The sequence below is a fragment of the Cervus canadensis genome, chromosome 1, assembly GCF_019320065.1.
Source record: "Cervus canadensis isolate Bull #8, Minnesota chromosome 1, ASM1932006v1, whole genome shotgun sequence".
Lineage (NCBI taxonomy): Eukaryota > Metazoa > Chordata > Mammalia > Artiodactyla > Cervidae > Cervus > Cervus canadensis.
This window is the reverse complement of record NC_057386.1, coordinates 97,142,025-97,169,144: the sequence shown is the minus strand read 5'-3', so window position 1 is coordinate 97,169,144 and position 27,120 is coordinate 97,142,025. Positions and strand designations below refer to the sequence as shown.

Sequence of the window (27,120 nt, the reverse complement as noted above, 5' to 3'; positions counted from 1 at the left end):
ATCACGCCTGCAGTGAGCCTCACCGCCCTCCTGCCGGTGGCTCGCTTCTGAGGGCGGAGCTCTGTGTGTGGTTGTCGATGGTGTGCGTGGTAGCGTGATCTGCAGTCCCTGTGCTTCCCTTGGATCAACACACTGCTCCCTTCCCTGCCACGCGGGGTGGGAAGTTACTTAGGAAACTGAGTGAGTTGGAAACTAGGACCCAGATTATCCATTACAAATAGTTCATCCAACTAAAGCTAGACTTTTATACCAACTCTCTCAGCCCCCTGGCCCCTTGCTCACAGGGAAGTCTCAGAGAAGCCCTTGAATGACCTGGCTTGGGTCCTGTTCCCGCACCTTGATAGAGGGAGGTTGACTGAAATCCAGTGAGAGGAGATTGGCATGCCTTCCTGTCACTGTGTGTACATGGGCACATGGACGTTAATGATTGTATATATTTTTTCAGGGGCTTCCCAGGTGGCGCAGTGGTAAAGAATCTGCCTGCCAGTGCAGGAGATGCAGGAGACATGGGTTTGATCCCTGGGTCGGGAAGATCCCCTGGGGGAGGAAAGGGCAACCACTCCAGTATTCTTGCCTGGAGAATCCCATGGACAGAGGCGCCTGGCAGGCTACAGTCCATGGGGTCACAAAAGAGTCAGACACGACTGAGTACATATACATCATATACACACACAGCACATATACTTTCAGAGTGTAAGTCCCTTGAATTCGTATAGATCTTTTCTGTGCGATACCCAGCACACTGGATTTCTGATAAATGCAAAGCATTGGAGGAACTTGAGCTCCAAATGCAAATCTTCTAAATTTCCAAATTTTCATTTGCTTTGATCGTAAGGACCAAGTCATGGTCCCCTTGCTGTGAATTTGTGACACAGGGATTGAGCAAGAACTTGCCGGAACTTGTAGAAGGAAGTTGCGGCAGCCATGTCTGTACTTTCTGTTTTGGAGAATGTGTACAAGGGTAGGAGTGAGGTGTCACAAGACCCTGTGGGTTAGAGTGGGAATTTGTGGTCATTATGTGTGTGGGCATTTTGACTGTTTGGTTAAAAAGTCTAAGAAATGAGAGCCATCCTTGGGAAACTGGGCTCCATTAATTCAAGAATCTCTTCTGTCATATTCTTAGTTCTTCACATTTAAGGTTATTTGAACATACACTCAAATAAATGTGGGCCACTTGATTTTGCCTGATTTGCTATTCTTTTCAATGGGGAAATATTCTAAACCATGAAGGTTTCCCCCCTGGATGTAGTAGAGGAATAAATGTTGGTCCCAACAAAGTTCTCTTTCAGCCCATTGTCACTTTTTGCCCATCTGTGAGAAAGAGATGAATCAAAGAGATTGAATCAAAAAGCCTCAAAACAAATGAACCAGATCACCTGTTAAATGTAGAGTATGGCAGCATGGCAGCAAACATCTTGGGTTTCCATCAATAGGCTCCCCAATAATAGCGCTGTCTTTTTTAAAAAAATTTCATTTGTTTGTTTATCTATTTATTTTGGCTATGCTGGGTCTTCCACGTTGTGTGGGCTTTCTCTGCTTACAGTGAGTGGGGGCTACTCTCTAGCCATGGCAAATGAGCTTCTCATTGCGGTGGCTTCTCTTGTAGGGCGCAGTCTCTAGGGTGGGGGAGTTCAGTAGTTGTGGCACCCTGGCTTAGTTGCCCCATGGCATATGGGATCTTCCCAGACTGGGGATCGAACCAGTGTCCCCTGCATTGGAAGGCGGATTATTAACCACTGGACCACCAGGGAAGCCCTAGTGTTAAGTCTTAAATACATTCATCAGTGGCCACACTTGTACCTTTTGGCCTCGTCTCAGTAACATAGCTCCCTAGTCCCATCTGATTTTAGGTGGTTGTTGGAGTTGATTTATGTATGTAGCACATGGTTCCTGAGTAAATATCACTTCATGATTAAATCGATACTTTTCAGGGAATATTAAGTCATCCTTCCAAACCTCGTGATGGGGAAAATGGCAGTAGAATCCTACACTGTATTCTGACAGTCTCCATTATAAAGGGAATGAGCAGGGGCTTCCCTGGCAGTCCAGTGGTTAAGGCTCCACACTTCCACAGCAGGGGCACAGGTTCAATCCCAGTTCAGCAAACTAGGATCCCACAAACCACACACAAAATAAAGGAGAGTGCAGTCTTCCAGAAGGAAGTGGACTTTCATGTCCTGGTTTGGAGTGAGATTGCTGGCCTTTTTGTTTACCTGTGAGCATTTGATGATGTTTATGAGTCCCTTCTGGGAGAAGCCATGGCACCCCACACCAGTACTCTTGCCTGGAAAATCCCATGGACGGAGGAGCCTGGAGGGCTGCAGTCCATGGGGTCGCTGAGGGTCGGACACAACTGAGCGACTTCACTCTCACTTTTCACTTTCATGCATTGGAGAAGGAAATGGCAACCCACTCCAGTGTTCTTGCCTGGAGAATCCCAGGGATGGGGGAGCTTGGTGGGCTGCCGTCTATGGAGTCGCACAGAGTCGGACACGACTGAAGCGACTTAGCAGCAGCAGCAGCATGAGTCCCTACTGAGTATAGGAATAAAATAATGATGGACTGCAGTTTTATCAAGTTAATGTTTAAATGCTGATGTGACGACACTCTTGAGTCCCTATGGAGCTCTGGGCTCCTGGGGCTCCCACCATCACCTTCTTTTTATTTTTCAATTGGAGAAAAATTGATGTACAATGCTGTGTTGGTTTCTGCCGCACAACAGTGCAGAATCAGTCATTGGCATCCATATATCCCCCTCCCTCTTGAGCCTCCCTTCTGTCACTGTAGATCATCACAGAGCTCTATAGCTCCCTGTGCTATCCAGTAGCTTCCCACCAGCCATCTATTTTAGACGCCTGGCAGCGTGGTGAGAAGTTGACCCCCTGTGTCTGTCCTGCAGCATCCCGTGCTGGACGAGCCCATCGCCGAGGCCGTATGCATCATCGCAGACACAGACAAGTGGAGCGTCCAGGTGGCCACGAGTCAGAGGAAGGCAGTGGACAGCACGAAACTCGGCCAGGACGTCCTGGTGTCAAGTCAGGTGTCCGGCTTACTGCAGTCCATCCTGCAGCTCTACAGGCTTCACCTCCCCGCCGACTTTGTAAGTGTGTGTTCTCCAGTCATCAGAGAAATGGGCTATAAAAACACTTCCCGCGGTATTGTGGTTATAAAGTCACGAGCTCCTGTGTATTGATTTTAGTGTAATTGGATGTTAGCATCAGTGGAAACAGCGTGTGATACAAAACCAGCACACGGGCTGGATTCAGTAACAATAGTCCTTCTGGAAACGGAGCATAGAGACATCATCTCTTTGAACAAGTTACATGAAGAAGTAGGTATCATGTGGAGGCAGGGGTCAAGCATACAGGAAATTTAAAATACCCTCCTTGGGGAAACTTATTGGTTTTTCCGTCATCAGTTTGGTGCCAAGCCAGCCAACTTTCTGAAGGGACTGTTGTTCTACCTGTGCAGGGACAATCCTCCGAGAGTTGTTATGGATAAAGTAGGATATTGTTTGTGTCAATAATTAAAATGTTGAAGCTCTGTAGCCATAGGGGGTGGTATCAATTGTTCCTTTTTGAATAGGATTTTGCAATCAGTTTGATAACATTATATTAAATACAGACAGCAGACAGACCCACTGAACTCCTAGAAAATGATCAACAGTTCTCCCTGAATCTCTGGAATAATATGCACAACAAATTTGTGTGTGTGTGTTCATGTGCACGCGCATGCATGTGCAGAGAGATGAAGAGAAAACAGACTTAAGGAGGGAGGGAGCCGGGTTTCCAGAGCAGAAAGGCGGGTACCAGGAGGGGAAGAACTCCAGGAGCTGGGAGGGACGCACCTGAGCTCGCCTGCCTTCTCAGCTCCTCCTCCCTCCCCTGTCTGCACTCAGCCCCACACCAAACAGCCAGCATCTCCCTGCCAGCCTCCGGCCTCCACAAAAGGTGCAGGGCTAGTAACAAGCAAGTAGGCGGCTGGATTACGGTCAGCTCCCTGGTTGCTCAGGAAGGGTTATTCCCCTGAGTTCTTGTGACCAGACCTACAGGGGCACCACACCCCTTGGAAAGCCAGGACTCCTGTGTCCTTGGAGGGGGGCTTAGAAACCCTGAGGTGGCAGTGTGGTATCACAGCGACATCACGGGGTCACTTCGGGGCTTTGCCTGTTTGGTTCCTTGGGCACCTCAGGACGTCAGCTCTCCCCTCTGTGAACACGGTACCTCTGCAGCAAGCGCATGAGCGCCTCCCTGAGGCATGCTCTCCACCTGGCCAGGCCCAGGGCGAAATGAGGCCCCTCTGCAGCCCGTGGACAGTCAGTGGGCTTTCAGTGGCTGGACTCAGACCCAGGCTCCTCTGCTTCCTAACCATGTACCTTGTCAAAGCTGGGGAACAGCAGAACCCATCCCATCTGTTTATGGAAATAAAGTGAGCTAATTCACTTAGCTGGGGCTAAGTGAATTACTGGGGCTAATTCACTGGGACTTCCCCGCTGGATCAGGGGTAAAGAAACTGCCTGAAATGCAGGAGACCCAGGTTCGATCCCTGTGTCGGGAAGATCCTGTGAGGAGGGCAAGGCAACCTACTCCAGTATTCTTTTCTGGAGAATCCCATGAACAGAGGAGCCTGGCGGGTTACAGTCCTTGGGGTCGCAAGGAGTTGGACGTGACTGAGCACAGTGCACCCGAAGCACTTGGAGTACCAGTGGATGTTGTACACACTCGTAAGACAGCCTCTACTGGTGTGATTGTTAAGAATAACTGCTTATGTGAAACAGTGTTCACGGCTGTGAAGACTGACACCACCTACTCACTGAAACCTTTATTTGGCCTTTAAACGGCCGGACCCCTGTCCCCGTGGTGGCCCAGGAGGCCCCTGTGGCTTCTTACAACCTGACTCTTGTTCTGCACTTGCAGGCAGTTTTCCTTCTAGTAGCAACGTGCGTCATGCTGATATAGAGGCCGAAATTTGCTTTTCTGTAAGAAAGGAGAGATCTATTTGATGATACAGTTTTTTTTACTGTTTTAAGTATTTACCAAACTTTTATATTTTATTCTGTAATCCATATCTCTTACTACAGTTGACATCTTAAGTTACCCAGCAGTAAATTACCACAGTTAATTCTTTTTTTACTTCATTTAGACATGTTACATTTAACCACAAAATTTAAGATCAAAGAAAATTTCATCTGCAGTTTAAAATTCTCCTTAAAATTCACTTGAATGAAACATACAATTAATTTCCTGTTGGTACTTTGAATATGCAAAGAGAAAGTAGCTATTTAAAATTTCAGAAGTTAAAATTGAAGAAATCCATCTCAGAAAGGAAGGAGCGGATCCCCAAATAGTTCAATTTCATAATCAGGCTTTGTAAAAAAAAAAATTTCTAAATGCTTGGATATCAAGTTTCATGTACATTCCACATGAACCAAATTCTCTTTATTTCCACATTGCAACACACAAGTTTCCTGGGGACTATGAAAATGCTGTAAATTCACTATTTTAAACCATAAAGGATTCAGCATAATGTAGATGTTCCTTTTAATATTTTATAATGCTCTTATTAAAACTTTGTATTTACTCCATAAGGAACTGAAGCTGAGCAGGAGCCCCTTATCCCACTGAGCTCGGCTTCCTGGGGGGAACGTTTCCATGAGAGCTGGTGAAATCCTCCTTGCTTTGATTGTTACTCTTACTCACTTACCAGTTGTGTTTCATCCGCACAACACAACGCACTTAAGACTTTAAGCCAATGGAAAAGACTGCATCTCGAATGCATACTTTGTCTATGTCACTGATCAGCCCAGATGGTCAAGCTCCACATTGTCAAGTGCATCTGTTAATCTTTTTACCTTGAAGACAGCAGGCGTAATGGTCTAGAAGAGAATCACGTCAGATGGACCCTTGCCAGAGCCATCAGGTGACTTACTGAGGTGCCTGATGACTGCCTGCCAAGCGCAGAAGCATTTGCCTCTGGTGCAAAGCACAGATGGTTGCTGTTCTCTAAAACACGAAGTTGGACACAGTTCCAAGGGTAGAGATGTCCTGAAAATAATTGCCTCTCTTTATTGTTATTAGAGACCTAGTTAAAATACACTCTTGAGAGACAAGAAAAGTTCAGAATAACCTTGTTCCAGTCATTCTTCTGGGAATGAATTGTACCAAAACAATCTGAGGCATAGAAAACAACAACAGAGATGCTCTTTATAAAAAGGCATTGGTAAAGAATTTTAATAACATGGGGAAGGGATTATTTTAAAGTTTTTTGAAAGGAGAGAATAATTGTACTTACAGAATGATTTCAACTATGTAAAAAGCAAAAGCTTTTTTAAAAAAACTCAAAGATATATATGAAGATCTTAACAGTCATTGGAAAAAGTAAACTTTCTTGTTTTACAAAAACCTGTTTTTTTATTTTTTAAAATTTATATTAGAATATAGTTGATTTATAATGTGGTGTTAGTTTGAGGTGTGCAGCAAAGTCGTTCAGCTATACATACACATGTGCTAAGTCATGCCCAACTTTTTGCAGCCCCATGGACTATAACCTGCCAGGCTCCTCTGTCCATGCAATTTTCCAGGCTAGTGGGAAACTGGAATACTGAAGTGGAGTGCCATTTCCCACTCCAGGGGATCTTCCTGACCCAGGGATCCCTCAGTCAAGAATACTGAAGTGGGGTGCCATTTCCCACTCCAGGAGATCGTCCTGACCCAAGGATTAAAGCCAAGTCTCTTGTGTCTCCTGCATTGGCAGGCAGATTCTTTGCCCATATAGGTTATTACAGAGTAGTGGGTAGAGTTCTCTGTGGTATACGGTAGGTCCCTGTTGATGACAAAACTTATTCCTCCGAATGGTAGGATTTGCACTGGCTTGCAATCCCTTAAGTATATTTTACAGAGATGAGATCACAGTTGTGTACTTAGGAAGGGTGGAGGGCGTTCCAGCTCTCGAATCACTGGTGGAGATCTGAGTCCGCAGCTCACCCCGAGTGTGGTTGGCTTTGCAGTGCGTCATGCACCTGGAGGACAGACTTCAGGAGATGTACCTGAAGAGCAAGATGCTGTCCGAGTACCTTCGCGGACACACGCGTGTGCACGTGAAAGAACTAAGCGTCGTGCTGGGGTGAGTCCTGTGGAGTGCCGCTGTTGCCCCGGGCTGTACCCACTGACCCGTCCAGCCCCTGCCACTCCCCGGGGACACCAGAGTTTCCCACCTAGAAACAGACTCTCCGACCTTTCAGCTGGAGCTCCAGGATCAGCCTTCTCCCCGGTGTGACTTTATCCTTGAAAGTGGAGTACGTAATCCTCCTCCAGCTGCCCCTCTCTAGGCATTTCACTAGGATGTGGGAGTCACGGGCTGTGGGACCGCGGCTGTGGGCTCCTGGCCGTTTCTGGGGGAGGTAAGGAAGGCCGCCCCCCTGGACTTGGAGCCCATCTGCATGCCCCAGGTGGCCGGACTCTCCTGCCTTTTCCTGGGAGCCCATCAGAAGAGGAGGTGTGTGTGTCATCCGTGTCCTACATCATCTTCCAGAGGCTGTTTGCCCTGACTTCTCTGGGGGGAAGAAATTCTGACTTGCGTTTTACTCTCTGCTCAGTTTTTCCACAGAGAAGTAACAAAACAACATTTTCTCAATAGGGCCTTGTCCCCCCTATTCCTGTGATGACGAATCCCCCCAGTTTGGGGCAAGAAAATACCGTGTATAAAACGTCAATCCCAAAATTCTCTATTAGGCCTGCCAGTCAAACTTGTATTGTTTCAAGGCTCAGGCCTTCTCATTCTTGCTGGACTTCTCATGTCAGACCCAGGGTATGACTTACTGTATTATTCCATTCTCAGCGTTTCCTACCATACTTTTTTTTTTTTTTTTTTAAACGCAGTTCACTTTAAAAATATTCTCCCCTTCTGAGGCATTTACTTTTGTAGTTTTTGCTTAGATCTCTTCACCAGCCTCACAGTAGTCCTGCCTCATTGGGTTTCTGATGTGGGATGTGCAGCTCTTATTTCTAGGACGCTTGCCTGGCCCCGACTGATGGGCGCGCACCATCAGCACCCACCCCTGAAGGTGGGTGTGCCTCCTTGCTTCAGGCCCCTCAGTGCCTCCCGGGCCCCTTCCAGCCCTTCCTCACCCACCTCCTGCTCTCAGGTCAGCAGCACTGCGGTGCTGGGAACTTGCTGTCACCCTGAATGTCACTGCAGAAGGCAGGGAAGACACCATGAGCTCATGCCAGCTGCCTTCTTAGGTTCTATTTTTAGTTTTTAGATTTTGGAAACAAGGGACAGCGTTAGAACATGTTTCAAGGACTGAGGCCATCCTGGCTTTTCCAGGACACACAGCGGCCCCCTGCCTGTGCTCCCCCGCCCTCACTGACTCTATCTCCGTTCTTGGGAGGCGGCTTCGGTGTCTGAGTGTCAAGTGCGTGCTGGGCAGGGGTCTCGCTTGTGTGAGCCACTGAAGAAAGCCCAGGGGTTTTGAAGACATTGTCAACATCTTGGGTTCCCGGAGACTTACTTGGACCCAGTGCAGACTCGGGGTGCAGTCCTGGAGTGCTGACTGGCGGAGGTGTCGTGCAGAGGCCCTGCAGGGATACGGGCCCTGGACCCACGCACACAGCTGCCACTGCACCACCGAAGGCTCCAGGGCCCCGGGAGGGCGGGTCTCAGAACAGGCTCACCATCTCCCTGCCTCCCTCACCCTGTTCTGACTGCCCACCGGGCAGACCTGGGATCTGGCAGTGGGACGCTCCTATAAATCCTGCCACGTTAACGTAACTACCTGCCCTCTCTCCACATTCAGGATCGAGTCCAACGACCTGCCTCTGCTGACGGCCATCGCCAGCACTCACTCTCCTTACGTCGCCCAGATACTCTTGTAAGCTAATGCTCAGGACAGCTCCTCCTCGAAGAAAATCGGATTCTCAGCCAGAGGAGGAAGGACGGCAGCTCCCTGCGACCACCAGGCGCCGGCAGGGCGGACGGACGCGGTCCTCCCCGCGCTGTGTGTGAGGGGGGCCGCTTCCCGGGTGCTGGCTGGAAGCCGTCGGTTTACTGACTCCAGGCGTCTGTGTTGTCGTGGGCAGTCAGGCCTCCATCACCCTCGGTCAGCGTGGGCGCTGAGGGCACAGCGGTGACCAGGGACCTGAGCGCGGGCCTGAGCGACACAGGCATCATCGCTGCTAGAAGCATCCCAGAGTGCAAGCGTGAGCTCCCCAAGCTGGAGGAAGCGATCCTGCTGTCCCGAGAAGGCGGTCAGCACGGGGACCCTGGGCACCAGGTACCGCGGTGTAGTGAAGCCCGCGTGTACCGCCTCCGCTCCGCTGGCTCCCGTGTCACCATCTGGCAGAGAGCACGAGGGGGCTGGCTGTGGGGAGCAGAGCTCCAGGGACCCACTGCTTCCGGCCTTCCCCCACTTTCCCTTGTTTGAGATGCAGCCACGGGTAGGTTAGGGATGGACTGTTGGTGCAATAACCCGAGAATCAATGTAGCATCCTCGTCCCAGCCACACGTAGTGCACAGCAGCGGAGGGCACAGTCCGACCCCTCTCGCTTCGTCCTGAGACTTCAGAGCTCTCAGCAGCCTTGTCAAAGGGGCCGTTTACCAAAGTTATTTCTATAAGCTCGAGAGCATTTCTGTGGCTAAATCCCTCCAGCTAAAGCCACCTTCTTCCTGTAACAGTTAATACAGATGACTATTTACACTTTAAAAGGCACAGCTGTCCAGGTGGGAAGTGAAATTTGCAACAGTTCAGGATGACTTATGAATCAGTTTGAACATTTCTAAACAATTCATCTATGAGCTCAATTTTTACTCTTATCATCTCTGTGCCTTCCAAACCCTACATCCTTTTCAAAACACCTTCCCAGAAATTGACTGCCCTGTAGTATAAAACCTGCCACAAGGCAGTATTGCTTATGATGAGCGTAGTTTGCTTTTTAAAAACGCTGAATTTTCTGTTGATAACAAACTTTAGTTTACCGATTGTGAAGCAGGCGATGTCCTGACGTCCAGGGTAAAGGAAAAGACTAGTAAATTGGTGGTTAAAAGGCAGGGCTAACCCTGTTAACAGCACACCTGTTAACACCTGCAGGCCTTGAGAACGTTCATTCTAACCAGGCTCTGATCTCCTTCTCCTTTATAAATCAATCCCAATCCTGTCTGTGTAGCTTCTGCACCTAAGAATATGAAACGACTTCCCTTTCAGGAGTTAGAATACTCTGTCTTCAGATTTGCTATGTGATAAAATCCTAATCCCAAACCCCAAGTTACATATGTCTCTGTCTATATTCTTTGATAAATGCGAGTTGTTTGTTTGAAAGAGCAGAGCAGCAGGACCAATGGAAAAAAACAGGTGTGTTCTTTCTTAGGAGTGGTTCTTAGGGATAGGTCATAACTACGGCCTTCCCCTCTCTTTTCAAGAAATCGTGTGTTGGTTTTTTTTTTTTTTCCCTTGGCTGCTCCACTCAGCCTGTAGGATCTTAGTTCCCCTACCAGAGACTGAATCTGGGCCCTTGGCAGTGAAAGCTCAGAGTCCCAACAACTGGACCATCGGGGAAGTACCCCTTCTCTCTCTCTTTTTAAGGATGTGAAGCGCAGAGGGTCTCGAGACTCTAAAAATCTTTAATTTGTATTTTATGTCTTTCTCTCATAAAAGTGATGTCCATTTTACCTACGTTTTCTGTTTTCCTTTTGCCTGACGTCCGAGATGAGACGGGTATTTAGAGTCCCTGGTTCCATGACACCATGGTGGTTGTCGCGGACCTGGCCCACGGCCGCCCTCTCCCCATCTGTGTCCCTTATGTGTGATGCACTGTGCTGAGCGAGGTCACAGCGTCCCCTCTGCACCGGCTTTGAGCATCCCCCAGTCTCACTGGCATGTTCTGGACGCTTTCCCTCCCTTGCCACCCTCCAGGGTTTACAGACAATAACTAGATGCAAAATCAGTGCAGGTAGCAGCCTGTGGAGCGTTAGACCCAGCCCAGGGAAGCTGAGCTTTAAATGGTCAAGTCTCAATTTCACACAGAAAAGATGTGGCCCAGCCCCTGGCAGCTGAGGAAACTAGCTTGGCCTCTGCACGCCCCCCTCCCCCAGAAGGTGATGAGGGAGACCCCTCAGGACACCAGGCAGCCCGCCCCTCACGGCTGCCGCCTGCACCACAGACCAGGAATGTTGCTGCTCTTCTGTAAACCCTCCTCCTCTCAAGAACATCCACCTGTTCTCGTAAACGCAACCTCTTCCCAAAAGTGGAAAAAGAATCTCATGGAACTGGGTGGAGACACGCCGGACACCACCCCGGGGCCGGGTTCTGTCTCAGCCACAGAGGTGAGGAAGGGACCCGCCCTCGCCCAGGCCCACCTCAAGAAAAAAACAAAATTAAAAAAAAAATGTACAAATAGAGAAAACTACCTCAGTTGATAGGATTCCACCTTTAGGGTTTCTTCAACTTTAACGTCTTACCTGTTGAGTGTACCTTTTGTAGCATCTTGCTTGTCCAGGCGAATGGGAGGCAGACAGAGCGGGTATGCACCAGCATTACCGTTCGGGCCTTCCTCCAGCATGTCGAGGCTTAATTTTTCGTAGATTGACGAGTGATATGAATGTAAAGATACTTGTGTACGTTTAAACATGACAATGAAAACTTAAAATGTAGCTTCCATACTTGTGCATAATTCCAAAGTATTTTATTTTTATCAGTGTTAAATAGCTTTTTGTACAGGCTCCAATCCATTTTTCTGAAGTGTGCTGTTTTTTAATGAAAGTAATGATAAACTTTTCACATCCCATGAAACTGCCGTTTACACATCGCAACTTTTTAAACTTATCATATTTTTCAAAGTTAACTTTTTTCGGGGGAGGGAAATCCCCGCCTGCTAAAGTATACTAAACTCTTGTTTTGGCTCTTCTAATTAGGTCCTGAGATTTTATAAAATTCAGTCTGTAGCTTTTTAGGTTCCTCACTGGAGTTGGTTGTACATAAAAATAAAGAATATAAAGTGACCCTACAGTTCTTTTAAATATCTGGATTTTTCCACTTACATGTGCTTTTGAAAGTATTTTGTTCATGCATACTTTCACCAATAAATTGAAAAAGTCTTGAGCTTCTTGGTAAATGTGAACCATTTGTTTTCTATTGTGCTTTGGGGGCAGGAACCTTTTAATATAATATTTGCCTAAATCAAGCAGCCCCCTCTGAATGTTAATTTTTAAATGTCCACATTTGGTGAACCATAAATCTTGGAAGCAAGACTGCAATATGCTTAAATTTAAGTGGTGTTTAAAAAGGAGAAAATTCCAGGATTGGTTTGTTATCATTGAAGTTCCATTACAACAAATTGATAGGACTTTGTTTTTGATCAGTTAAATAGATATCAGTATCAATGTATGGAATTCTTTTTTCTTAAAACTTGTTCACATATTACTTTGATCCATTTTTCTGTGGCATCTGGTGCAATAAACCTTCTGAATTTATCTTGAACACTTTCTTGGTACTGCCTATGATTTGTCTGTTTAATCAGACTTAGACATCTCATTTCCAGTAATTCACGCTGAAACAAGCCCACTGTAAATGTTACTGACTCTCAGCAGGGGTGTTTGGTGAGCATGTAACGGGAGAGGGCTCCGGGCACAGAGTGGGTGGGAACAGAGCAAATCTCCCAGGGATAGAGAAAATCTCGTCACGTGCTGGACACCACGGAATAAGGAGTTATCCCACCTCCTGTGTGACTTAGATATCCTGCTGCCGTTCATATGGGTGAAAACCTGTTTATAATGATTTAAGCTAAGAATTTAATTCTGCTTTACATAAATGCACAACATACTTTTCTCATGATCTTAATATATACCTAATTTTCCAGGTAATGCCACTGTTGTATAAATTGAGGCAAGATTTTACTTTGTAAGGTTTAGGATGTTAATAAGAACTGACATACATTTGGAAAACCATATTACCAGTAGCTGTGTTTATCATGGAGTTTGTCATCAACACAGTCTTCTGATCGTCTCTGCTTATAGCTACTTAGAGCTGTTGCCTTCACGGAGATTCCATTTGGAAGCAAGTGTCTGATGATTATACTTTCTAAACTACTAGTGCCCTAATATTTATGTATTAAACTATATATTAATATAAGTTGTAAAATAGTACCACTAGGACATTATAGTGGTTTGTCATAAATTATGTGTGTAAGTAAGTTACTCTGTTGATGAAAACTATGCATTTTATTTTAGGAAAATAAAGGGCATTACAAAATATTTACTATGAAATCTATCACTGATGCATACAGCCTCAAGAAAAACATGCTATTAAAAGTAACTTTTGTAGCAATATGAGACCACATTGAATCATGTCATCTTAAGACTACAGTTCAGTCCTCAGTCATGTCCAACTCTTTGCGACCCCATGGACTGACTGCAGCACACCAGGCTTCCCTGTCCATCACCAAGTCTCGGAACATACTCAAACTCATGTCCATTGAGATGGTGATGCCATCCAACCATCTCATCCTCTATTGTCCCTTTCTCCTCCTGTCTTCAATCTTTCCCAGAATCAGGGTCTTTTCAAATGAGTGAGTTCTTTGCATCAGGTGACCAAAGTATTGGAGCTTCAGCTTCAGCATCAGTCCTTCCAATGAATATTCAGGACTGATTTCCTTTAGGATTGACTTATTTGATCTTGCAGTCCAAGGGACTCTCAAGAGTCTTCTCCAACACCACAGTTCAAAAGCATCAATTCTTTGGTGCTCAGCTTTCTTTATAGTCCAACTCTCATATTCATACATGACTACTGGAAAAACCATAACTTGGACGAGATGGACCTCTGTCTGCAAAGTAATGTCTCTGCTTTTTAATATGCTGTCTAGGTTTGTCATAGCTTTTCTTCCAAGGAGCAAGCATCTTTTAATATCATGGCTGCAGTTACCATCTGCAGTGATTTTGGAGCCCAAGAAAATAAAGTCTGTCACTGTTTCCATTGTTTCCCCATCTATTTGCCATGAAGTGATGGGACCGAATGCCACAGTCTTATTTTTTTGAATGTTGAGTTTTAATCCAACTTTTTTAAGACTACAGGAAGGAGGTAATGTTAGATACTGCTAACTCCTTTTTGGATTAAATGAAAATTTTAAGTGTTTTTTTTGCTCCCTTTAAAATCATGCCATTGATGAAGCACTTATACACACACACACAACACATTGCTTCTTGGTTCTATTGGATGCCTGATGTACATTACCTCATTGAATCCTCACACCTGGATGAGGTGGGTACTATGATTGTTAATCTTGTATGTCTCCTTGATTAGGTCACAGTACCCACATATCTGAGTTTTGCGTGCGTTATGTCATAAATCTGGAAGACCCAGCAGTGGCCACTGGAAAAGGTCAATCCTCATCCCAATTCCCAAGAAGGGTAGTACTAAAGAATGTCCTAACCATCAGACAATTGCACTCATCTGCCCTGCTAGTAAGGTCATGCTTAAAATCTTGCATACTAGGCTTCAGTCAGTCAGTTCAGTCGCTCAGTCATGTCCAACTCTGTGACCCCATGGACTGCAGCACACCAGGCTTCCCTGTCCATGACCAACTCCCAGAGCCTACTCAAACTCATGTCCATCGCATCAGTGATGCCATTCAACCATCTCACCCTCCGTCGTCCCTTCTCCTCCCGCTTTCAATCTTTCCCAGCATCAGGGTCTTTTCAAATAAGTCAGTTCTTTGCATCAGGTGGCCAAAATATTGGAGTTTCAGCTTCAGCATCAGTGCTTCCAATGAATATTCAGGACTGATTTCCTTTAAGATGGACTGGTTGGATCTCCTTGCAGTCCAAGGGACTCTTAAGAGTCTTCTCCAACACCACAGTTCAAAAGCATCAATTCTTTGGCGCTCAGCTTTATCTTTAGTCCAACTCTCACATCCATACATAGCTACAGGAAAAACAATAGCTTTGACTAGATGGACCTTGGTGGGCAAAGTAATGTCTCTGCTGTTTAATGTGCTGTCTAGGTTGATCATAGTTTTTCTTCCAAGGAGCAAGCATCTTTTAATTTCATGGCTGCAGTCCTCATCTGCAGTGCTTTTGGAGCCCCCAAAAATAAAGTCTGTCACTGTTTCCATTGTTTCCCCATCTATTTGCCATGAAGTGAAGGGACTGGAATGCCATGATCTTCATTTTCTGAATGTTGAGTTTTAAGCTTCAGCATTATGCAAACCAAAAATTTCCAGATGTCCAAGCTGGGTTTAGAAAAGGAGGAGGAACTAGAGATCAAATTGCTAACATTCACTGAATTATAGAGAAAGCAAGGGATTTCAGAAAAAGCATCTCTGTTTCATCGACTACACTAAAGCCTTTGTATGGATCATGACAAACTGCAGAAAGCTCTTAGAGAGATGGGAATTACCAGACCATCTTACCTGTCTCCTGAGAAACCTATATGCAGGTCAAGAAGCAACAGCTAAGAACCCTGTAGGGAACAACTGATTGGTTCAAGATTGAGAAAGGAGTATGACAGGGTTGTCTGCTGTCACCCTGTTTGTTTAACCTATACGCTGAGCACACCATGAGAAATGCCGGGATGGGTAAGTTACAAGCCACAATCAAGATAGGCAGGAGAAACATCAACAACCTCAGATATGCAGATGATACCACTTTAATGGCAGAAAGCGAAGCGGAACTAAAGAGCCTCTTGATGAAGGTGAAGGAGAGTGAAAGAGCCAGCTTAAGACTAAATAGTAAAAAAGACTAAGATCATGGCATATGGCCCCATTACTTCATGGCAAATAGAAGGGGGAAATGTGGAAATAGTGATAGATTTCTTCTTCTTGGGCTCTAAAAATCACTGGGGATGGTGACTGCAGCTATGAAATCAGAAAATGATTGCTTCTTGACAGGAAAGCGATGACAAACCTAGACAATGTGTTCAAAAGCAGAGATATTACTCTGCCAACAAAGGTCCATATAGTCAGGGCTATGGTCTTCCCAGTGGTCATGTAAGGTTGTGAGAGTTGGACCATAAAGAAGGCCGAGTGCGTAAGAACTGATGCCTTTGAACTGTGGTTCTGGAGAAGACTCCTGAAAGTCCCTTGGGCAACAAGGAGATCACACCAGTCGATCTTAAGGGAGATCAACCCTGAATACTCACTGAAAGGACTGATGCTGAAATTGAAGCTCCAGTATTTTGGTCATCTGATGTGAACAGACACCTCATTGGAAAAGTCCCTGATTCTGGGAAAGATTGAGGGCAGGAGGAGAAGAGGGTGTCAGAGGATGAAATGGCTGGACAGCATCACCGATCCAACGAACATGAACTTGGGCAAACTCTGGGAGATGGTGAGGGACAGGGAGGCCTGGTGTGCTGCAGTCCATGGGGTCGCAAAGAGTTGGACGCGACTGGGCACCTGGACAACAATAACAACAACCCAGATATCTGGTCTCACACCAGTGTGATGTTACTGTGAAAGCATTTCATGAGAGAAACACTGAGATGAATCGGCTTTGAGTAAAGTGGATAATCCTCCATAACATGAGGGGGAGGCTCATCCGGTCAGTGGGAGGACTTCAGGGGAAACAGAGATCGAGATCCCCTGAAGAAGAGGGAATTCTGCCTTCCAGCGGCCTTCACACGATTGCCTGGGTCTCCAGCCTCCTGGCTTACATGTAGATGTGGGATTTGCTAGCCTCCACAACCACATGAGCCAATTCCTTAAAGCTATCTGTCTGTCTGTCTGTCTGTCTTTTTATCCATCCATCCATTTGTCCCTTTATCCATCCATCCTATTGGTTCTTTTCCTCTGGAGAACCCCTGAGTAATACAGGTACTTAAGATATTGTCCCAAGGACATACATGAGGAACCAACAATGCAGCTGGGAGTCAGAATATCATCACACCAGGTTATAGGATGGATACTTGGAAGCAAAGATCTTTAACATACTGAACAGCACAGACTTCACAGCTTCCCCTTGAGGGTTGAGAGGCAATTCACATAGACTCAATATGTGCTGCAAAGTGGGTGCCGGAGAACAGGCAGAGCCCAGGTGAGGACAGCCTCTGAGATGGCAGGGGAGGAGGTATCACCCCTTTTGTGGTGGGAGAGTGGGGATTAATCCCCACACTGAGCCTTGCCCTCTGTGTTCTTGAAACCTCCAGCCAGCAGTCATCAGCCCTTTCCTGGTCCACTAGCTCTCAGTCTACTGAGCCTCCTCCTAGGCCCCCTGTCCCCCTTCTTTACCCTCAACTTCTCCTTCCTTGACAGCTGAGCATTTTCTAGAGAGGCTTCCTTGGCATTCACTTCTTTGCTTCCTACTCTCTCACTGCCCCCTGCCTCCCCGCTTCATCTCATAAGGTCTGGGTTCAGTCGGCCTCCACTGCCTTCTCCCGTAGTTACTGAGGTCTTTCCCCATGTCCGGTCGGTAACCAAAGCTGCTGAACTTGTTTTCTTTGGGTCCCAATGCATCGCCTTTTCCCCTTCCCCTTTGCCTTCTTTCAATCCCTCCTCATTTCTCAACTGGGTTACCACAATGCCCTCAAATTCACCTCCCTCTCAGCAATCCTATTCCAGGCTGACATCTAAATGACCTCCCCAAAACGAAAGTTTAACCCTCTCACTTCTGTTTTTAGAGAAATGCAAAACAAAACTACAAGGAGGTTTCACCTCACACTGATCAGAATGACCATCATCAAAAAAATTCTACGAACAATAAATGCTGGAGGGGATGTGGAGAAAAGGGAGCACTCCTATATTGTTGGTGGGAATTTAAATCAGTGCAGTCACTATGGAGAAAAGAATGGAGGCTCCTTAAAATACTAAAAGCAGAATTACTGTATGATCCAGCAATCCCACTCCTGGGCATATATCCAGAAAAAAACACAATTAAAAAAGGTACATGTACCCCAATGTTTCTAGCAGCACTATTTACAATAGCCAGGATATGAAAGCAACCTAAATGTCCATCAATAGAGGAATGGATAAAGAAGACATGGTACATATATAAAATGGAATTTTACTCAGCCATAAAAATGAATGAAATAGTGCCATTTACAGAGATGTGGATGGACCTCGAGATTGTCATACACAGTAGATACGTCAGAAAGAGAAAAACAAATTTATAATATTGCTTATATGTGGAATCTAGGAAAATGGCACAGATGAGCTTGTTTGCAAAGCAGAAATAGAGACATGGACGTAGAGAACAAACTTAGGGATACCCAAACGGAAAGAGGGAGTAGGTAAATTGGGTGACTGGGATTGACTTATTGATGTGTGAGATAGATAACTAATGGGAACCTACTGCATTGCGCAGGGAACTCTACTCAGCGCTCTGAGGTGGCCTAAGTGGGAAGGGAATCCAGAACCGAGGGGATCTAAGTATACGTGTGACTGATTCACTTTGCTCCACAGCAGCAACTAACACAACATTGTAAAGCAACTATACTCCAATAAAAATTAATTAAAAAAAGAAAGTTGGTCCAGGAAAGTCCAAGCTCTTCAGCACCTGTCCGCCTCCTCTGGCCTCACCACTGAGCACCGACTCCCACCCCCGACTCTGCAGGCAGTTGGTTACTCAGCTGCCTGCAAAGTCGGCCTCCGAGCCCTTCCCAAAGGCACTAGCTGATCACCGCCTGCGCCCTGTTAATCCTTCATCCTGGTCTCCCACTTCCCTTTGCTCCTGCTGTGACTCAAAATGCAGCTTGGGGTGGTGAATCCTCCAGCACATCAGGGTCCCTGGACGTGAAGAACCTCAAGCCCCAACCCAGACAGACTGAATCAGAATCTGCACCTTACTGTGATTTCCAGACGACGCTCACATGGGTGTGTGTATGTTGTGCTTAGGCGCTCAGTCGTGTCCAACTCTTTGCAACTCCATGGACTGTAGTCCTCCAGGCTCCTCTGTCCATGAGGATTCTCCAGGCAAGAATACTGGAGTGGGTTGCCATGCCCTCCTCCAGGGGATCTTCCCAACCCAAGGGTCAAACCCAGGTCTCCTGCATTGCAGGTGGATTCTTTACCATCTGAGCCACCTGGGAAGACCCCAGATGATGCATATGCATATTAAAATGTGAAAATCACTACTCCCACATCCAATGTGAGTGAGTGGGCAAGGGAAAGAACGTACCAATCCCTGAGATTATGTCCACGTTTTGGAGGGAAGGGGAGCAATGAAGATATTTGCAAGCAAAGAAATGATATAGAAGTGGATGACAATGTTGAAAGTGTCTGTCATATACACAGAAGTTCCACAACACTTAAGTAGCTATTATTTATGTGGAGAAAATAATGTCAACCAAAAAGCAAGAAGGGAAAACAACGAATGTAATAGATGGTAGGACTTGAGAGATATTTTGTGATTTAAAAGAAGAAATTGGGGGAAATGTAGGTGGCGCTAGTGGTAAAGAACCCACCTTCAAAGCAGGAAGCATGAGGAGAGTTTGATCCCTGGGTTGAGAAGATCCCCTGGAGAAGAAAATGGCAGCCCACTCCAGTATTCTTGCCTGGAGAATTCCCCCTGGACAGAGGAGCCTGGCGGGCTACAGTTCATGGGTTGCAACTTGACTGAAGTTGCTCCAATAACTGAAGCAACTTAAGACAGCATAGCATGGAAGAGGTAGTTTAGAAATTTGTGCAACTGATTTCCAAAAATATTTGTACAAGCATTTTGGGTATTACATACAAGAATGGTACATACTGTTATATATCATAAATTGCACTCTTAGAAACATTTAGAAATTAATCTCTGTACTTGGGTTTATAGGTATAAATCGAAACTTTAGAACATGAATATAAAATGTCCCCATTTTCAGCTATCTATCTTGATGAGAAAGCATTGTGATATTGCGTATAGGTTTTTGTGTTTAAAATGTCTCCCAGTACTATTGACAAAGTTTTGTTTTTCCAAGGCTGCTTCCAGGACATAGTCTTGGTTCTCACAACATAAGGATGGCAAGTGGGCTGCATCTCAGGTGAGTACAGTAATAGGAGCCACGCACAGGTGACTGGTGTGAGGCTTACTTTGGAAGCTTGAATTTATAATTTGCTCCAACCTATTTTCCCTGAAGAGAATTTATGTCAGGTGAGAAAAGGGCTTGAGTACTTATGGAAGTATCACCCACAAGAACCCTAGGGGAATCATCCAAAGAAAGACCTTGGGGAAAAAGTTTCTAAGGTATCTCTGGAATTTACAAAAAAAAACATGGCTGATAAAAAAGATTATTTTGAATGATGTAATATTTTGTTTATCTCTGGAGGGGAAGAGGTTTAACCAAGTGATCAGTTACCATCACCAATGATGAGTCAAGTACTCTGTGATGTGATACCCTGCAGATGACATGAACACTCACCTTGGGATTCCTGCCTGAAACACATCACCCAAGAAAATACCAGGTATACCTGAATTAAGAGGAATTCCACAGAACTGGTCTGACTCCTTCAAGAACATCAGTGTCATGAAAGACCAAGGCTGAGGAGCTGTTCCTAACTAAAGGAGGCTGTGAGGCTTGAGAACTAAACATAAGAGCTAATCCTGAATCAAACATTGCATCAGGGAACATGACAAAGAGCACCGTTGGGTCAACTAATAAAATTTGGTTATGAACTGAGGATTAGGTAACACTGTATCAGTGCTAAGTTTGCTATACCTTATCATTGTACCATGGTTATGTGTGAGAACCCCGTCATTCTTAGGAAATGCACCCTGAAATCTTCAGAGGTAAAGCAAAACCATGTCTGCAACTTACCTTCAAATGGTTCAGTAAAAACAAAAGTGTGTGTGTGTGTGTGTGTGTGTGTAGAAAGAAAGCATTACAGCAAATAAAATTACCAACCAATGATTCTGGGTGAGGAGTGTATCGGTTCACTTTGTACTGTTCTTGCACCTCTTCTGTAAGCTTGAAATCATTCCAAAGTCAGTCTTTCAACAGATTTTTTTAATGCATAAAAGCATCTCAATTGGATTTAGTAGGATGCATTTGGGATCATTCCATGATCACGCTAGTTCTACACAAAATTAATTCACTGGTAGAAAATAATGAATTAAAGCCTCTTTCACACACACTGCAATAAATCTCACTTGGACCCAGCTCAAAATTCAGACCACATAGGAATGTCAGCAGCCAAATGCTCCATTCTTCAATTCAGAGCATCCCTGGGGTAGGACCTACTGAGGACTTCCTTGGTTCCTCACAGAGTGTTTCAGATGGATATATAATTAATTGTCACACAGACAACTCCTAATGAACAGATCTCTGGTGCTAGAGGGAAAGCAATATTCTAGGGCAGTGGTAAGATTCTCCAATGGGGGCAAGCAGCCTCTCTCCTAGTAGAGAACAGGAGTCGCGGTGTATCTGAGTTAGTGCGGTCATTTTCTATCAGGGAAGGTTCTTGTCACACTCAGTATTGAAATGCTGGATGACTACAGAGAGGATTTGCTGTGGGATGATGCTGAAGGACCTCAGGAAATCGTTGTTCATTTGAATATATGCTTACACACTCTCCACTTGACTCTCATGGTAACTCTACAAAATATTCAGAACAGATAAAAATATCCCCATTTTATGAATGAAAAAACCCACATTGGGAAATTATGCAACTTGTTCAACATTCAGGCAGTAATGGGGAGAAAACCTTGAATTTGAACTGGGAACTCTGTTGACCAGTCTATGGGGTTTTAAGGATTGCTTATAGATTTACCGCATTTCACAGACTGAGAGGTTTCTCAGGTTTTGGAAACCAAGCAGATGGCTATGCTCTCTAGGTTAAACCATACGATATATAAGTGGTTCTAAGGACTAAGTCACACCTCTTGTGTAAAATTGGAATAATACTCACCTATACAGACATCACTGTGGAAATCCGATATGAATTACAAAACATTTTGATAGGTTGAAAAGAACAATAAAATCGATTATTTATAGTATTACTATTAAATGAAAAGTAAAAAAGACAGTGAAACTGTAGTCATGTCTTACTCTTTGCCGCCCCATGGACTATAGCCCTCCAGGCTCCTCTGTCCATGGGATTCTCCAGGCAAGAATACTGGAGTGGGAGGCCATTCCCTTCTCCAGAGGATCTTCTCAAGCCAGAAATTGAACCCAGGTCTCCTGCATTGGCAGGCGGATTCTTCACCATTTGAACCACTAAGGAAGCCCATTACTATAAACAGCACTGAGTCATATGTTAAAACAGCTTAGTCTTTTCCAGAATGACTCAGAAAAGCTAATGACCCATGAAAGTGAAAAGTAAAAGTTAGTCTCACAGTTGTGTCCAACTCTTTGCGATCCTGTGGACTGTAGCCCACCAGGCTCCTCTATCCATGGAATTCTCCAGGCAAGAGTACTGGAGTGGGTTGCCATTTCCTTCTCCATAATGATCCATACCTCCCCCTTTTTCGGTAGCTTCGGCAGCTTCGGCGGTCTGGACACTATCGGCAGGGCTGCCTTGCTCTGTCGGAAGAGGACGGCCCGTTTGGAGTTTCTTTGGCTGGTGTCCTCGTAATCCCCCATGTGCCAGGCAATAAAACCACGACTGGGGCTTCCTTCCACATCCATAATAGAAGGATTGGGTTGCCTGAAACAGGAACAGATTGGTTGGTCCTCACACTGGAAGGATGTTAGAAATAAGGCCACCAGTTTTCAGATGCTGGAAACTCATCTGCTTCTGTTGTGATCGTGGTGATTTCTAGCCACAGAGCTTGAAAAGCTAAGGCCCCCAAGCCCTGAGCCAGCATCCTGAGAAGTTTCAAGACTCTGCCCCTCCACTTCCCCAGGGAACTACCTTCCAAGGTGAACACTTATCTAGGAAGGTTGTTGATCATTTTGCCTGGGTACCATGACTGCTCCAGGCATCCTTCCAAGCCGAACAGGCCAGATGCTGGGAAGCTGGGGGTGAGCCAGGCCTTGAGTTCTCCCGAAGGACACGCCGGCTGGGTCTGAGACCTTGGGAACTCAGGGAAATGCCAGCTTGGTGATGGCAGACTCTGGCTTTGGACAATGAGCCGCAGCAAAGATCCTGGCTTCATTCTCCTTTCCCAATCCAACACCCTTAAACTAGAATATTATCTGAGGACTGCTTGTCCATGGTAAAAGGCCAGGTCTAGGGGCAAAGACAAGAGGATCATAGGATAAGGACTCACCATGGGCTCCCCTGGTAGCTCAGATGGCAAAGGACCAGGCTGCCAACTTAGGAGACCCAGGTTCAATCCCTCATTTGGAAGATGCCCTCAAGAAGGAAATGGCAACCCACTCCAATGCTCTTGCCTGGAGAATTCCATGGATAGAGGACCCTGGAGGGCTACAGTCTATGGGGTTGCAAAGAGTCCGACGTGACTGAGCAACTAACACTCTCATTTGGAAGAAAGTTGGAGCTTCCTACCCCCAAACCCCTCTTACCAGGCACCCAGGGCCTCTTGGCCACTGCAAAGCTCCTTTCCTAGACCCTGAGTCTTCTGGCTTCCTCAGTTCTTTGGGTCAAGGGTCGGGGCAGATCTGTGCGGCCCTCACTCCTGGCAAGTCCAACACTAGGGAAGTAACTTGAAGACAACTAAAGACAGGTGGGTTCTAGAACTTGTGGGAATTGGGGCCAGGAGGAGAGGCAGCACTGAGCGGAGCTGAATAGAGGGGGAGACCCCTCCTTCCACCAGATCCCTCCTTCCTCTCCACAACCACAGAGACCCTGTCACCTCTTGCAAGCTTGCCCCCAGACACCCCATTGCTAGTAGGACGGAGGTCCGCTCTCCAAGTCCACAAAGGGGGGTGGTCGCTGTCTGTTTCTTTTTTTAATGCTCTGCCCATGGGGCCCCCAGGCCCCTCCCACTGGCCGTTTTCTCCCCTCTGAGACCCCTGTGCTCCCAGCCGCCCCCACCTCCACCAGCTCAGAGGAGGACTCGCCTCCAGACCTCTGGCCTTGTCCCCCGCTTTTCCTTTTCCCTGTGACCACCCTCTCCTTCAGGGACAAATGGCAGCTACTCCTTGACAACACCTCTCCTCTGAAGACTTCATTCACCCCTTGTTGTCGTTCAGTCACTAAGTCATGTCGGACAGTTTGTGACCCCAGGGACTGCAGCACGCAAGGCCTCCCTGTCCATCACCATCTCCCGGAGCTTGCTCAGACTCGTGTCCATTGAGTCAGTGATGCCATCCAACCATCCCATCCTCTGTCATCCCCTTCTCCCACTGTCAATATTTCCCAGGATCCGGGTCTTCTCTAATGAGTAGGCTCCTCACATCAGGGGGCCAAAGTGTTGGAGCTTCAGCTTCAGCATCAGTCCTTCCGATGAATATTCAGGGTGGATTTCCTTTAGGTTTGACTGGTTTGATTTTCTTGCAGTCCAAGTGACTCTCAGGAGTCTTCTCCAGCACCACACTTCAAGAGCAGCAGTTCTTTGGCCCTCAGCCTTCTTTATGGTCCAACTCTCACATCCATACATGACTACTGGAAAAACTTTGATAGACCTTTGTCGGCAAAGTAATGTCTCTGCTTTTTAATATGCTGTCTACATTTGTCATAGCTTTTCTTTCAAGCAGCAAGCGTCTTTTAATTTTGTGGCTTCAGTCACCATCTGCAGTGATTTTGTAGTCCAAGAAAATAAAATCTGTCACTGTTTCCACTTTTTCCCCATCTATTTGCTGTGAAGCACTGGGACCGGATGCCATGATCTTAGTTTTTTTTTTTAACTGTTTTCCTCCTTTGGTAGCACATTGTATTTGACTTATCTGATGGAAGCTGGTAGAATATACTTATTAATAAATTGCTAGTGCAATAGGTTCTCCTCCTCCCATTTCGGGGCTCCTTAAAGAACCCAGAAGTGCCTCTTCATCACTGCCTCCCAGGCGCATTACCCTCCTGAAGCATGGCTGGCCCGGGGGATCTGTGATGGATGAGGAGGGAGAGGATCAGAGCTGAGTCACTTTAAGGCCCGACCCTTCTGCAGCAGCTTCCCTCCCACCACGGCAGGTAAGCAGGCACGGATCCTGCACCCCCCTGTCTGAGTTTTCTCATTCATGACTACAGAGTAATTGCCAGGGACAATTTTAGGAAAGCGTAAAGGGAAAGAGAGCTGCTGGTTAGAATGTATGGAACAGGCACTGTTTACTGTTTCCACTAGCTTGATTCATGATTCCTAGGAAAACCATTTCATACAAATGTGCCACATTTCCCTAAAAATAATATATTACAGAAGGAGTGACACAGAAGAGCTTAGAAAAGAAAAATCCTTGCATGTCCTTAGTCTTCATTCAAGTGCTAAAATATTTTATAATCTGTTTTAAATTCAGACTGTCCTATGGCCCTGAATCTCACCTTACCAGGAACAATAGAAAATTAAAAATTAATTGTAAGTCAGAGACTTTAGAGATCTTATACATACAATTGCCACATCAACTATGGAAATTTACACACACTGTAATGGAACTTACAAATGAGCCACAAAAGTCAAAAGCTGAAGAAAGAGCAGAACTTTTGGCTCCAGAAAGGTTTGAAGCATGAATGTCAGGCCATCAGTAATGATTTGGTGTTAGTTACAAATGCACCATGGCAGCAAACACTCCACACACACACACAGACACATCACACACCACTATCCCCAAGTAATGCAAATATTCCTAATGTAACATTCTATTGATTGTGTTAAGTAGACCCCTAAGGCTCAGGTCTTTTTCTTTTTAAATAAATTCAAGCTTATAGAAAGATGGAGGCACACCATAAAGGCTTCTTTTCCTAAACAATTTGAAAGTACATTATTGACGTAATACCCATTATTCCCAACTATTGGGTTGGCAAAAAAGTTCCTTCAGTTTATGGTCATGAAATGTTATGAAAAACTGCAAAGACGCTTTTTGGCCAACTCAGTACTTACATGTGTAATTCCTGCAAACAAAGACATTCTAAATAACTTCAATATAATCATCAAAATTAGAGGAAATTAGCATAAGCAGCAAAATAAAAAATAAACAAGTAGGACTACATCAAATTAAAAAGCTTTTGTACTGCAAAATAAACCATCAATGAAGTGAAAACACAACTTATATAATGGGGAAAAATATTTGCAAACCAGATATCTGATAAAGGGCTAATATCCAAAATACATTAAAAAAACTCAATAGCAAAATTAAAAAATATGCCAATTTTTAAATGGGCAAAGGATCTGAAGAGACATTTCCCCATTTTCTCCTTTAGAGATACATGAAAGGCCAACACACACATGAGAAGATGTTCAACATCACTAATCATTAGGGAAATGCAAATTAAAACTATAGTAAGATATCGCCTCACACCTGTCAAAATGGCCATCATCAAAAAGACAAAAAATTTAAAAAAAAATTTTTAAAAAGACAAAAAATAATAAGTGTTGGTGAGGATGTAGAGCAAAGGGAACTCTTAAACACTGTTGGCAGGAATGTGGATTGGTGCAACCACTATGGAAACAAGTATAGAGGATCCTCAAAATAATTATAAACAGAACTGCCATAAGCTCTGGCAATTCCACTTCTGGGAGTATATCTAAAGGGAACAAAAACACTAAATTGAAAAGATGCTTGCACCCCAATGTTTACAGCAGCATTATTTATAATAGCCAAGACATGGAAACAACCCAAGTGTCTGTCAATGGATAAATGGATAAAGATGTTGTGGTATACACCTATATAATGTATATTCAGTTCAGTTCAGACACTCAGTCGCGTCCAACTCTTTGCGACCCACTGGACTGCAGCATACCAGGCCTCCCTGTCCATCACCAACTCCCAGAGATTACTCAAACTCATGTCCATTGAGTCGGTGATGCCATTCAACCATCTCATCTTCTGTCATCCCCTTCTCCTCCCGCCTTCAATCTTTCCCAGCATCAGGATCTTTTCCAATGAGTCAGTTCTTCACATCAGATAACCAAAGTATTGGAGTTTCAGCTTCAGCATCAGTCCTTCCAATGAATATCCATAATAATGCATATTACTCATTAAAAAAAAAACCCAAAGAAATCCTACCACTTGTGACAAGATGGATGAAGCTTAAGGGCATTATAGTAAGTGATATAAGTCATACAGAGACAGCTACTGTATGATCTCACTTGTTTGTGGAATCTCAAAAAAGCAAAAAACAAAACTCACCAAATTCAAAGGAAAAAGAGTTCAGATTTAAGTTACCAGATGCA

The 27,120-nt window shown here is 45.3% G+C and overlaps 2 protein-coding genes across 9 annotated transcripts in view; one reads left to right on the top strand and one right to left on the bottom strand.

Annotated features, from left to right (window-relative positions):
- The window catches only part of FNIP2 (folliculin interacting protein 2), a 123,548-nt gene extending 111,079 nt beyond the window's left edge, over nucleotides 1-12,469 (top strand). For all 8 annotated transcript variants that reach the window (XM_043487409.1, XM_043487414.1, XM_043487408.1 and 5 more), the window contains 3 exons: nucleotides 2,900-3,100; nucleotides 7,007-7,122; nucleotides 8,795-12,469. In XM_043487409.1, coding sequence (XP_043343344.1) covers nucleotides 2,900-3,100; nucleotides 7,007-7,122; nucleotides 8,795-8,873 — 396 coding nt within the window. In that variant the 3' untranslated portion in view covers nucleotides 8,874-12,469. The remainder of the gene's footprint in view (nucleotides 1-2,899; nucleotides 3,101-7,006; nucleotides 7,123-8,794) is intronic.
- Nucleotides 4,813-27,120, bottom strand: part of C1H4orf45 (chromosome 1 C4orf45 homolog) — a 125,865-nt gene continuing 103,557 nt past the window's right edge. The window contains exons 5-6 of the mRNA XM_043487439.1: nucleotides 22,352-22,541; nucleotides 4,813-4,976 (exon numbers count right to left, since the gene is read on the bottom strand). Of these exons, the coding sequence (XP_043343374.1) occupies nucleotides 4,929-4,976; nucleotides 22,352-22,541 (238 nt within the window). The 3' untranslated portion in view covers nucleotides 4,813-4,928. The remainder of the gene's footprint in view (nucleotides 4,977-22,351; nucleotides 22,542-27,120) is intronic.